The sequence below is a fragment of the Octopus bimaculoides genome, chromosome 10 (genome assembly GCF_046866305.1).
Source record: "Octopus bimaculoides isolate indiv1 chromosome 10, ASM4686630v1, whole genome shotgun sequence".
Taxonomy (NCBI): domain Eukaryota; kingdom Metazoa; phylum Mollusca; class Cephalopoda; order Octopoda; family Octopodidae; genus Octopus; species Octopus bimaculoides.
In genome coordinates this window covers 7005434-7020063 of record NC_142937.1, presented here as the reverse complement: position 1 = coordinate 7020063, position 14630 = coordinate 7005434, and the positions used below count along the sequence as shown (strand labels likewise).

Genomic DNA, 14630 nt, shown 5'->3' with positions numbered 1-14630 from the left:
TTTTGAACCAGTTGAAGACACACGAGATGTCGAAATATCGTTCACCAGATAACAAATGGCACTCTTCTTTTAATTTTGACTCTATATCTTCAGGAGGAGTTACCTCAATCCTTTCTATATTAATAATAATAATAATGAAAATAATAATAATAATAATCATCATCATCATCGTTTAACGTCCGCTTTCCATGCTAGCATGGGTTGGACGATTTGACTGAGCACTGGTGAAACCGGATGGCAACACCAGGCTCCAGTCTGATTTGGCAGAGTTTCTACAGCTGGATGCCCTTCCTAACGCCAACCTAATAATAATTAATAATTAATAATAATTAATAATAATAATACATAATAATTAATAATTAATAATAATAATAATAAAAAAAGAATTAAAAAGAACTTTCTCTTCATGGATGATTTAAAACTGTTCACAAAAACAGAGCCTGGATTGGAGAGGCTGGTTGAAACTACATATGTGGTGCATAGATATAGGAATGAAACTTGGTATCCCAAAGTGTTTGGTGCTCATTTAGAAATGGGGGAAAAGAGCAGATTGTAAGGGCATAGAATTGCCAAATGGAAAGAGAATGGAAGACCTGGATAATGATGGGTACAAGCACCTTGGGATCCTGGAGCTTGACAATATCTTGTACAGAGAAATGAAAGACAAGGTCATAACTGCATATTTGAAACACCTCAAACTTCTCATGAAATCAAAACTCAACTCAAGGAATCTTGTGACTGCAATCAACATATGGGCTGTTGCTGTACTCTGCCATAGTGCATCCATCCTGAAATTGACATGAGCAGAGATTAACCAACTCAATTGCACAACCTGAAGGACAATGACAATGCATAATGCCCTCTAGCCTAAGGCGAACATACACAGGCTCTAGATGAAGAGGTGTAAAGGTGGACGTGGGCTGATTAGCATACGCGAGCGCATCAATGGTGGAAGCAGAAACATGGTAGAATATTTGGTAAACAGCAAACAAGACCTGCTACAGTATGCTACTAATGCAGAAGGATTTACCAAAAATGGACTTAAGAGTGTTAATCAATTCTGTGCTAATCAATTCTGATCACAAATAGCCAACAAGAGAGAAGAGACTCTACACAGCATGGTACTGTAGGCTGCAGGTAGCAAGATCACTACACATGCAAGACTCCAGGAGCTCCAACAAAACCTATGATAAAGAGAAATAATAATAATAATAATAATAATGATGATAATTCTTTCTGCAATAAGCACAAAGCCTGAAATTTTAGCGGAGAGAGCTAATCAATTACATCCACTCCACTACTCAACTGTTACTCATTTTATCAACCCCCAAAAGAATGAAAGGCAATGTTAACCTTGGCAGAATTTGAACTCAGAATGTACAGCCAAAAGAACTGTCACAAAGCACTTTGTCTGGCTTGTTAACAATTCTGCCAGCTCTCTTATTATTATTATTATTATTATTATTAGTATTATTATTAGTATTATTATTATTATTATTATTATTATTATTATTACTATTATTATTATTATTAGTATTATTATAATAATAATAATAATAATAATAATAATAATGTTGTTGTTGTTGGCACTCCGTCGCTGACGATGTCGAGGGTTCCAGTTGATCCTATCAACGGAACAGCCTGCTCGTGAAATTAACGTGCAAGTGGCTGAGCACTCCACAGACATGTGTACCCTTAACGGAGTTCTCAGGGATATTCAGCGTGACACAGTGTGACAAGGCTGACCCTTTGAATTACAGGCACAACAGAAACAAGAAGTAAGAGTGAGAGAAAGTTGTGGTGAAAGAGTACAGCAGGGTTCACCACCATCCCCTGCTGGAGCCTTGTGGAGCTTTAGGTGTTTTCGCTCAATAAACACTCACAACGCCTGGTCTTGGAATTGAAACCGCGATCCTATGACCGCGAGTCCGCTGCCCTAATCACTGGGCCATTGCGCCTCCACAATAATATTATTATTACATGAGCATTAATATTAATACCATAATATTAAGATACCATAATACTAATATTAATATTATGCTTTGAGGTATTTATTCTATCTCTTTGTTTTGATTTCAAATCCTGCTGACATTAAATTTGCTTTTCATTCCCCCAAGGTCAATCAAGTACTGGTGACGGGGGATCATAGTATTGACTAATTCTCTCCTCTCAAAATCACTAACTTTATTTCAAAATTTGAAATCATCATGATTATCATATTATTATTACTATTATTATTATTACTATTATTATTATTACTATTATTATTATTACTATTATTATTATTACTATTATTATTATTACTATTATTATTATTAAAGAGGCAAGCTGGTCAGAGTCATTAAAAGTTAATTTTTGCCTTTAATCCTTTCAGGGTTGATGAAATAAGTACAAGTCGAACACTAGGGTTGATGTAATCTGCTAGCTCTCTCCCCCAAATTTCAGGCCTTGCGCATATAGTAGAAAGGATTATTATTATTATTATTACAATTTTATCATCATCACCATTATCATCATGAACAAAACAATAACAATATTAAAGGAAGTTGATGGTTAAAATGGTAAAGTTTCAAACAGAATGTCTAATGGTACATTCAGTTATACCCCGATAAGTTTTGTGTTCAAATCATACCCAGTTCAACTTAGCCTTTTGTCCTTCAACAAACCAAGTACTGGAAATAATTTAATTGATTTTACTTCTTTCTACAAATTTAAGGTCTTTTGCCCAATTTAGACATCATTATATTGGGTAAATACTAACTAAACACTTTTTTCCCAAAATGTGTAGCCCTATAGTACCTCTATTAGATATTACTATTACTGTCACCTCTAACGCTATAACAGCTACAGTTGCCCACTTTCACATTATCTATATAAACTGATATATGTTCTTGTGATTGCCTAAGGACATATAGTGTTCTGTGACAGATTTCTCATTTCATTGGCCATTTTGTTCAGTTATTTGTTACCATAGTTATAGAAGTTGGGTTTGATGATTTATTCGACACATTTATGACTAATGCACCGAATTGTAAACCTCTGGATGTGAATTAGATTATTTTTGCCTATTGAAGTTAGATGTGATAAAGAAATATCTACGCGTCATCAGGTGTCCCATCTAGCTTGTCTGCTATTCTTTTTTGCTAATAATATTTCTTTCGTTCCAGAATAGAATTGCCGACCATATATCCAGTCTTATGAATGCAATACAAATGATTTACTGTAATTCCCAATATTTCAATACTTCTGAACGGATGACATCATTGTTTGTCAAAATAACTAACCAGTTGATATCGACATGCAAGGCTTACCTGTTAGAGGATGAATACAAAATATGGGACCGGCAAAAGTATGCGCTTTCTCATTTTCCTACTACTACTACTGCTGCTGCTGCTGCTACAATTTGAATTTATTTGATTACAGTATTACATAGGAGATCCAAACATAGAAATACCATGGGCAATGTACATATGTATTCACATATGTATGTACATACTTATGTGTGTATTTATGTATATATATATGTTTAGTTGTGTAATGTTTTCATAAGTAAGAAAAGAACAGGTATTCATATATTAGACAAGGAAATGAATATATTATTTATAACAATATATTATTACAGTATATTATTTGTAACAATATTATAAATTTTGTCTCATGACAGCCAATTCATGTTATCAAACAAGTTTCTTGTTGAAGAACCGTCCAACTGTAGAAATGTAAATTAACAATCATTGGACATAACTGAATGGAACAGTATAGCTTGGAGCTCAATGATGTTATAAAATGCTACAATGGAACTCATGGGTGAAACAAAACAAAGCTGACTGTTAAGTTCATCAGATTCATCCCTTCTAGTCACTGTCCTCCAATGTCAGCATTTAAATGGCATCTACTCACCCCACTTTTTTAGTGTATGTGTGTCATTACCTCTGCATGAGCAAGTTGCTTTTGTGTTTGGCTTATTTACTAAAACTTGCATTGTGTTTGGTGCACAGCTGAAGGAGACCCTCAAAGTGTGCTTATTGAAAATTTCCTGCACCTATATGTCTGCAGGAAAATTCTTATCTACTAATTATAGGGAGACACTACCTACATAAGTTGTAATATTAATATTTTCTCATCTTGTATATCATATCAAACTACAGAGAGCTTTCAAACTTTTCACATGTGTTGAGGTCAGATTGTCCACTGTCTTTTATCTATGCATCTGTAGATGAGGCTCTTTCTAATTTTTTCTCTATCTCCTGGCAGGGTGGCATGAAAGTTTGGTTTTGCTACTGTCTATTTTTTTTAGAGAACTCATGTTCAATGATAACGTTCTGTCCACCATTGTTGTATAACATTTTTTAAAGAGTTCACTTTTATGATGTTGGTCGTGGAAGTGTTGTTGTTGCAAATCATATTTTTAAAGTGCTGTTGTTGTTATTGTTGCTGTTGTAGTTAAACTTATGTTGTTATCATTGTCATTACCACTGCTATTGTTGTTATTCTTGCTGATGGCTATGTTATTTTAGTTATAGTATCTTAGCATGTTTCCTTCTCTTCGACAGTATTTTCTAAGCAAGAAATGCTTTCTTTCGTATTTGTCATCCTCTCATTCTTCTCTTTCACTCCATCTGTTCCATTCTTTGCTCCCTTCTATTTGCTATGCAACTCTCCATCAAACATTATTATTGCAAATCTGTGTACATTTATATTTAACTCATTCAAATATATTCATGCATGCAAAGGCCTTTGCTGCAATAGCTATCTCAGAAGAGAAATACTTCTTATAGTCAATGTGTGTGAAAACACACCAAACTAAACTATTAATGGTATCATCAGATTGTGAAACACATTTTGCCATAGTTATACTACATTAGTTAAAATCATTGAGACTGTCATGCATAGCCCACTGGGAACTGCTACTCTTGTATGTGTATAACAGAAAATAAATCGACTGGTATGTGCAAAGCTTTGTCAAGCTGGAATTAGTAAATTGAAAACACTAAGAAGCAATGATCAAATAGAGCTATCTATTAGGAGGATTTATTTTCTGAGACAATTACTACAGCAAAGGCCTTCCCACATTTATGTGTATATAAATATGTTAAATATAAATGTACATAACTTTTCTTTTAAACATCACTGCTTAACATGCCTTTGATTTATTATTGAACCCCAGGCATGCTGAAATGTGCTCAGTAATAAAGGAAAGCACACAAAAATAAGATCAGTAAAAAATGGTAACATTAATACTGTGGTATGTTATAAAACTAAATCTTTCCCTTTTTTTTATTCTCAATTGCAGAGAAGTGGTAATACCAATGCTGCAAGATTGCATGAAACTGAATGAAAAATACCATGAAGAATTCTGTAAAACAAAAGAATATCTCAAATATCAACCTTCTAAAAGACAATTTGAATTCAGGTAATTTCTCTATCATTTACTCCATTGTTTACCGTTTTGAATTTTTTATGCTATGTAAAATTTTATCTGATAAACAAAACATTGTGTTATTTGTATAGAGAAGAAACAGGGTCTCAGTAGACTGACTTTCTGCTACAGAGATACAATTTGCATGAAGGATAAAAGCTGTTAACATATTTAATAAAGAGGGCATTACAAGGCTGACTAGAAATAATTAGGCAACAAGTAAAAAAAAAAATGTTAGTCAATGACAAGTATTATATTATTTCAGTTAATATGGGATAATATTATTGACATAGTTCAATCCTATTAAATGATGATGATATGTATGTGTATGTTTCCTTGTCTTGGCATTGCATCACTGTCTTGGCATAAGCGTCACCGTCATATAAGCAGTGTCTTGTTTAGTCACACCATAAAGGAATATTACCTTACTTGGAAACTGATGAGGACTACCAATAGGATGGGCATCCAACCATATAAAAACTGCTTCATATAAATTCCATCTGACCCATGGGAGCATGGAAAAGAAGATATATATATAAAAATACTGGAACCTGTTTTATTCTCTAAAGAAATATATATATACATATATATATATATATATATATATACACACACACACACACACACACACAAATGTACATGCATTCATATGCTCTCTGGTTGAAGCTTAGGAAGCTAGGCAATGAGAATAATCTAAAGTGTGTTTTAATTTTAAATTCTGAGAATATTACTAAATACAAAATGTGCCAGAAGCCTGGAAGGCACTAGACCGAAACCTATCTATCATACAAGTATATAATCAATATTAATAATAATTTCTAATTTCAGAAATTCTGACTATATATATATATATACACACACACACACATATATATATATATATATATATATATATATATATAGAGGGAGAGGGAGAGAGAGAGGGGGAGAGGGGGAGAGAGTCAGTCATCTCATAAATAATGCGTTTTCTTTTATGCTTCTTTTATTTTTGAAAATTAAGATAAACAAGGTTCTTTTTTCTTCTAAAATATACTCTCCTTCTACAATACTCTTCAAGCTATCTGGTAGACTTGCAAGACTCCTCTCCTAAAATTCACTTGTCTGTAATGAAACATACTCCTCCAATACTGTTCTGACCTTGTCTACAGAATTCATATTTTTTCCGTCCAAATAATTTTGAAGACTGTGGAATAACTGATAATCAGATGGGGCAATGTCTCGCGAATATGGTGGGTGGGGCATCGGTTCTCATTCAAACTGTTTCAGCCTTTGGAATGTCATCCTCACTGTATATGGCCAAGCATTATCCTGATGGAAGAACACTTTTTGTCTTGAAACCAAAGATGGTCATTTTTCTTCTAGCGCTGACTTAAGCCACTCAAGCTGCTCACACTAGATCTCTTTTGTCATCATTTGGTTTGGGTTTAAAAGAAGTTCAAAATGGACTAAAGCTTTCATATCTCACCAAACAGATAACAACGCCTTAAATGGATTAAGACCTTCTTTGGCTTGGGGTGTTGGTGTTTCTCCTTTCCCTACTCACTGTCTTCGGTGCTTGACATTTTATAGAGAACCCATTTCTCGTCACCAGTCACTATTCGGTCCAAAAATGGTTCAGTCGGGAGACACGACAGCAAAGAAGAGCACATTCTCTCTCTGCATGTGATTAAACTCGGAAAGTTTATGAGGAACCCAACAACCCAATTTGCTGACTTCTCCAATCGCGCACAGGTGTTGATGAATAGTTGAATGATCAAATCCAAGTTTCTCTGCTAGCTCCTTAACAGTTACGATAGGTTCTTTTTTGCTCCACCAGGGTTTATAGGATGTCCTCATCGAGCTCTAAGGATCTTCAAGGATAAGTCTCATCTTCTAGGCTGTAGTTTCCAGCTCGGAATTTCTAGAACCAGCATTGACACTGGCTTATGCTTATTGTCCGATCCCCATATACTGCAGTAATATTCCTCACACTTTCCATTGCGTTGTTGCCTTTCTTAACCTCATAAAGCAAAATAAACTGAATATGCTCCTTTCTCACTTCCATTATAGCTTTGAAAAAAATAACTGTTAAAATCGAGCTGCACTCCTCAAAACTAGCACTAAGAATAAGGACAAGGTAAAATTACTACCTGCTTTTATAGCAAGTTGATGCAGGTAGTTTATCCCATCCCCCTCCAACTTTTATTTCATGCAATTGAAAAACCTGCATTACTTAAGGGATGACCCAATATATATATATATATATATATATATATATATATATATATATAAACGAAATGTTAGTGCCAAGCAGTGTTTAAGCATAAACAAAATTTTGGTTAGTTAAAATGTTTGTGACATATTTCAACTGCTAATAGGCAAATTCACTGCAGTTACCATAGAGATAATATTTCTCTTAGGGTGAAAAGGTGTGAAAACAATCTGTTTTTTCAGTGTCGCCATCTATCAGGAATTCCAGACATTGAATGTTTCAAGCTTCTTGGCTCTTGGCAATGAGATGTACCTAAGAGGGGCAACTCTGAACAAACTTATAAAGCAATAGCTTTTTGTTAAATACAGTTGACAACGTTGACTGATTTGCATTGGTAGATTGCCCAACCGTAGAAAAATGACAAAATGTTAGCACCAAGCAGTGTTTAAGCACACACACACACAAACACACACACACACACACACACACATGCATACAAGCATATACATGCACTATTATCATCAGCATTTTACATCCACTTCATAGAGTGCACTGGGTGCATTTTTCATTACACTAGCCCGAGAGAGTTAACCATGTCCTTGACATGACTATAGGGGTTTCAGGAACCTATGCATCTGTTTGCCAATGTCTTTACATTGTAGCAAGTATGGATGAGAGTCACATGAATGATGGTGTTAAGAATGATGTATGACAGGGAGGTTAAGTGATAAGGTACACAATATTCAGAGATAGGTATACATATTTAAGGCAATGTAACTGAGAGAATAAGACGATGGCTGAAGGTCAAGCAACCCAGGAAATGGATAATGATGACAGAGACCCAGGCTGTAGAGAGAAAAAGGATCAGAGTATGACAGCTGAATGAAATGGTTTGATGACAAGCAGTACAGGAGATGGAGAAGGCAGAGTGCACCTGGTACAGTTAATCAGTGTTGTCACCTATTCAAAGGCTTCCTTATGAGCCGAAAGAGACAAAGAGATGAGAGTGGCAGTAGGGGAAAGGAAAAGTATGTGGGTCCTTTATCAGTGAACGGCCGAAATTAGTGTTGGTGAGAGTGTCAAATATATGCAGTGACGTCCTCAGTTACACTGGAGGCAGTGCATGCTGGGTGGAAAAGATCTACTGCTGTCCTTAGTCAAACCAGTGGCATAGTACAGTGAGGTTGAGACGAGGAGTAAGTGTTGAGAAATAAGCAGCAAGAGAGTGGATGTAGGAGGCAGGAAAGATAAAGGCATTGGTGAAAGAAACATGGGTAACAGTACTAAGTGTAATAAGCAAATGAGTGGTAAATGGTTGTGTGATGAGAAAGATGTGAGACGGAGGGGTGAGTGATAAGAGTGTGAAAAGGGTGGGAAGTTATCAAACAGGTCAACGATATAGACCTGACTGTATGTCTATATACATACATATATATACTTGCACACACATACATATGTATACCCAAGAAGCATAAACTTGCATCTTCTCATCTTCATTAACATTAGTTTGTAGATCATAATGTTTTTGCTCTTCCAGATTTTATTTACCTTTATCATGTTGCTGTTACTGCAATTAGCCCCAGTTCAATGTATTTCTTCAACAAATCATGACAGTAAACCAAGCTGATTTCGACGGCACATTGAAGATTGGTGGAAAATTGGTCACTAATCTAAGACATGGAGAGATCATTGATTCATTAGCAGATTCTAAAAGTGGATTATCTGCTATCAAGAGACTTGATATTTCCCGTGAATGTGGTATGGAAAGCAACTGTGAAGATGCAATACGAATCAATGTAATTCATCTGCAATCAGTGGATACATTAATTTACTTCAGCTTTCTAATCAACTTTGACATGAAAAACTGAGACAAATTGCAATACTAAGAGCATAATTTAGAATACACCTGCCTTCAAATAGTTCTTGCATTTTAAACTATAAATTCTAACAACCACCCCAAAGTTTTCACTCAGTTAAAAAGCTCACATGAAATGAAACATGTTGCTATCACCAATGAATCATTTAAATCTGATATTTGATGATGGTCGTCCAAGAAAGACAGTTCTGCAATTTCTTGATGAACAACCTGCCCAAATGATTCATTTCTAGTGAACGTTTGTAATGTACATTAGCTCACTCCTTCCATCAAATCAATGTTGCTTGAACAGATGCATGGTGTTCCACATGGTGTCAGATGCTGCATGGTGTTCCACTATATGTCAGATGTTGCAGTTATCACAGAACAATGTGAGATGAAGCGTTTTGCTCAAGAAATCACAACAAACCACCTGGGCCAGGAATCTAATATATAGTAGGAGCACTCTGTCGGTTACAACAATGAGGGTCTCAGCTGATGCAGTCAACAGCACAGCTTGCTCTTGAAATTAACGTGAAAGTGGCTGAGCACTCTGCATACACGTACCCTTAATGTAGTTCTCAGGGAGATTCAGCGTGACACAGTGTAACAAGACTGGCCCTTTGAAATACAGATACAACTCATTTTTGCAAGCTGAGTGGGCTGGAGCAATGTGAAATAAAGTGTCTTGCTCAAGAACACAATGCATCACTGGGAATTGAACTCACAACCTTACAATCATGAGCGGAATGCCCTAACTACTAAGCCATGCACTTTCACAATCTAATATATAATTTTGAGGCCATTGATTGAATGTGACTTCTAATTTATAACTAGTCTTTCAAATATGTATGATACATATAGGAAGGATAAATCAACAGGTGGATGGATTCTCATTGTTGGATTTTGATTAATTCCTTTCTTCAGGTACAATAGAAAATTTTAAGAAGGACAAAAGTAGAACTTTTTCCTGCCTTAAACAAGTTTAGAAATTCGAAAACTGCATAATCAAAGCAAATACGTCTGACAGAAAAAAATAATGTCGATAATGTAAAATAATAATTGTTTCTAACATAAGCATAGAGCAAGAAATTTGTGGGAAGGGTGTTCGTCAAATCAATCCCGGTACTTGACTAACTTTATTTTATGAACCCCAGAGAAATGAAAGGCAATGTTGATCTCAACAGGATTTGAAAACAGAGCTGAAAGAAATGCTGCAAAGTACTTTTTCTGATGTTATAAGAATTCTACCAACTTACTGCCTTATCATCGTTTCTGATTTAGATAAAAGGCCATCAAATTTGAAAGGAAGAGTTAGTGAATACCATCCAACCCACTACTTAACTGATACTTTATTTTATTGATCCCAAAAGGATGAAAGGCAAGGTAAACCTCAGTGAGATCTGAATTCAGAATGTACAGCAGTATAGAGTCAGTGATAGTGGTTGAGCCAAGACATGCTAGTTCGAGGTCACAGATATAAAGGTTATTAGGATGTTGTACATGATGCCAAAAAGGTACTAAAGAGGTGTATTGAAACAAAAGCAGGAAAAAAAAAGAAAAGAAAAAAATAAAGAAAAGTAGGGAAGGTTTCAATAAGAATAAAGGAATGAAAGAGAGAAGAAACATAGCACATACGTGGTATGGATTGAGGTTTTTAGTCTGCTAGTATGTATTTGTTCATGTGGAGACATCAAGAAAATATGTTATTGTTTGAGTTGAAAACAGATATTTGAATATTTAAAGTTTCCAGAATGTGTATCCTATCAGACAGGACCAGTGCTTCTAGGTTCTGTTTATATAAACCTTTCTTTTCCTTTTGATACTGTTGTTAATATTTTTGTTTTTTCAATGACTAAATATTGCCTGGCAGTGTCGTGGTTGTTTGCTTGTCTAGACATTTGAAAGATGACTTCTGCATAATTTGATTAGATGTGGCTTATGGTGGGTTGGACCAAAGCGTATTCATATTTAGAATTTGTATGAACATCCTGGGTCTATGATTGACACAGTTTTGAACTATGTTTTCAGTTTCATATTGAAAGCACAGCAGTACCTGATGCTCACTGTACATTGGCATCAGATCTTGTAATGTACTGGGAGATGAATGCATAGAAGAATCAGAAATGTAGATTACACTAATTTCAACGTCTAAAAAAAAAGGGGGTTGCCAACCAGATAATTTTCCTGAGTCTATTTCTGAATCTTTCAATTTGGGGCATAGAGGATTTATTCCTTGGAACTACTATTTAAGAACGCTGTTATAGTTGGGGATCTTTCTATCAAGCATTCCCTCAGAAAAAGAGAGAGCCTTTGGTTCACTCTGGAAATGAAGTTTCTGAAAGCTCAAATTATAGAGGTGATAGGTAAGTCCAATGTGTGTGTGTGTGTGTGTGTGTGTGTGTGTGTGTGTGTGTGTGTGTGTGTGTGTGTGTGTGTGTGTGTGTGTGTGTGTGTGTGTGTGTGTGTGTGTGTGTGTGTGTGTGTGTGTGTGTGTGTGTGTGTGTGTGTGTGTGTGTGTGTGTGTGTGTGTGTGTGTGTGTGTGTGTGTGTGTGTGTGTGTGTGTGTGTGTGTGTGTGTGAGAGAGAGAGAGAGAGAGAGAGAGAGAGAGAGAGATTGCCTTCTTGATATTTCTTACATTATTTCCTTACAGTGAACACTGCATATTTTGGAAATTTGATGCTTTTTGCAAGCGACTTGAAAAGATCCAAGAGACTATTGACACAATAAACGTATTTCTTCTTATGAAAGATATCAAAATTGATGGCATAGAGTCTGTTTTGGTGAAAAACAAGACAATTATAGAAACAATGAAGAAAAAGAATTATGACATATTTGATTACAGAAATAATGAGGTAATGAAAGACACTTAGAATTATTTACTGTTGATATATGCTTATGTAGTGATTATTGAATTTCACATCGATAAAATAGAGGAGTTCATCTCAATCTGTTGACTACTCTTTCATAGCCTGAGAAAATTATTTTGTGAATCAGTTGCTTGGGATGCACCAGACATCTCTAGTATACTTAGAATAAGTAAAAGATTCCTTTTGCTATAATTTATCATTATAATTATAGGCCACATCCCCTGAAAGCATCCTTCGACAAACATGACAATCTAATGAACACCACATAAGCACACTAACTACAACAAGCAGGAATCAGTCTTGCACCTTGATTTGAAAGAAAGTTCAATAATATTTTCAAGATTGGTACTTCACAAAACGACAGCCGGTTCTACTAAGCTATATAAAATCATTTCCCGTTTGATGCTTCTTTCATTATTTTCCTCTCATTTCAGTTTGATCAAGACTATGTCAATTTCATGAGTCAAATTGACTATCTGTGCTTGATGATACTCGTACTCATTGACAGCTGGATTGAAAGATTTTCTGTAAGTGTAAAGATTCCTTAGTGTTATATACATTTTACTTCCAGTTATAATCTTTGCTAAATTGTATGTTTGTATATGTATGTATGTGTGATGTATGCATTTGAAAGTACCTATGTTTACATGTATGCACGTATATACATAAATGTATCTTTTTACATGTGTGTGTGTGTGTGTGTGTTTCAAAACTGCAGACCACAAGTTTCTATACTTGTGAACTGACCCTACTTTCCAAGAAGCTGAATTGCAGAAAGGCTAAAGCTTCTTTAAAATGTAGTTTGGTAAAATGATTTCAATAAACTCAACCTGAAGAATAAATCTGAAATAAAAACAAAATATTAAAAACTGTAGTCTCATGCTCTTCTAGGGCATTGAAATAGTAACAGATGATACTACTCCTAGAGATAGGTGGTTCTTTATGAGAAAATGCTCAAATATTACTAAAGACCTCAGCAACCTTGAAAGTAAAAAATGGTCTGTCTCAATGTCCAGATAGATTATATATGAATGACCTTTCACAGAATAGCCATCAACTCTTTCACAGACTAGCCAAGAACAAAAGCTGAGAAACTTTTCCCAGTTAAAGACAGAGCAACATATTGAATACACTAATATATTCTTTTGGCAACAACTTCCTACAACGATGTAAGACAGATGAACAGGACATAATTGAATTAATTAGAAATTCTGATGTCATTTGAACCCTCAGATGAGGCAGCCCTCAACTCTACTATTGAAATTCTGCCAAGTCAGCCTTTCTAGACCATTGATGGTATTCTATCAGAATCATCTAGGTAGTAGATGAATTATAGAAATGCTGAAAGGTGACAGTAAGCAGGGCCAGCCCTAAGGTTGCTGGCACCCTGGGTAAGCTGAACTTTGGTGTGTACAAGTTGACAGTTGTGGAAATTTCCTTGTCTTTGTCACACCCTCCTTGACACTCTCTAGCACATGGCGCCCCAGGAGACTGCTCAAGTTGCCAGTACCTTTGGCCAGCCCTGCAGTAAAATACAAATAATTAGAGACCTATGTCACTCAGCATCTCAAACGTAGACAGAAGTGTAGGTAGAAACATAATAAACTGGAGATTTTTAACATCACCCGACATCACTTCCACACTGAATGAAACAGTTCAACACAGCTTCTACAGCAACGCAAGAAAAAGCTGAAGACTCTGCCATTTTGCTCAAGGCTTAACTATGTGTACATTTATTTTACCAAAGCCTTTCCCAAGGTTTGCCCAATGTTAAATGCTGGCAGTCAGTGGTGCCCTGTCTATAAAATGTTTGGTAATAAGGTAAATACTACACGACACCATTCTCGGTTTCCTTTCCTCTATTCTCAGACATGGCAAAAATAAACAATCAGCCAAACTTAGCATCAGCTGTTCTGATGACACTAAAGTGATGCAAAGCAAAAGGTATCCATGTGCTCCATGACCCAGAAACCCTAAATCACTGGGCAAAAGACAACAACATATTGTTCAGTACTTCCAAATTCTATGACTGATCATCATCATCATCATCATCATTGTTTAATGTCCGCTTTCCATGCTGGCATGGGTTGAACGGTTTGACTGAGGTCTGGGGAGCCAGAAGGCTGCGCCAGGCTCCAATCTGATCTGGCAATGTTTCTACAGCTGGATGCCCTTCCTAATGCTAACCACTCTGAGAGTGTAGTGGGTGCTTTTTGCATGCTGCCGGCATGGGAGCCAGTCAGGCAGTCCTGCTCTACCTTACTCCAAGCAGAGAAACATTTTAAAACACTGAG

At 35.8% G+C, this 14630-nt stretch overlaps 1 protein-coding gene across 1 annotated transcript in view; it reads left to right on the top strand.

The window, feature by feature from the left end:
- LOC106871452 (dynein axonemal heavy chain 5) overlaps nt 1-14630 on the top strand; it is a 330351-nt gene that overhangs the window by 94273 nt on the left and 221448 nt on the right. The window contains exons 14-17 of the mRNA XM_089358345.1: nt 3168-3349; nt 5294-5413; nt 12120-12321; nt 12771-12863. Coding sequence (XP_089214471.1) covers nt 3168-3349; nt 5294-5413; nt 12120-12321; nt 12771-12863 — 597 coding nt within the window. The remainder of the gene's footprint in view (nt 1-3167; nt 3350-5293; nt 5414-12119; nt 12322-12770; nt 12864-14630) is intronic.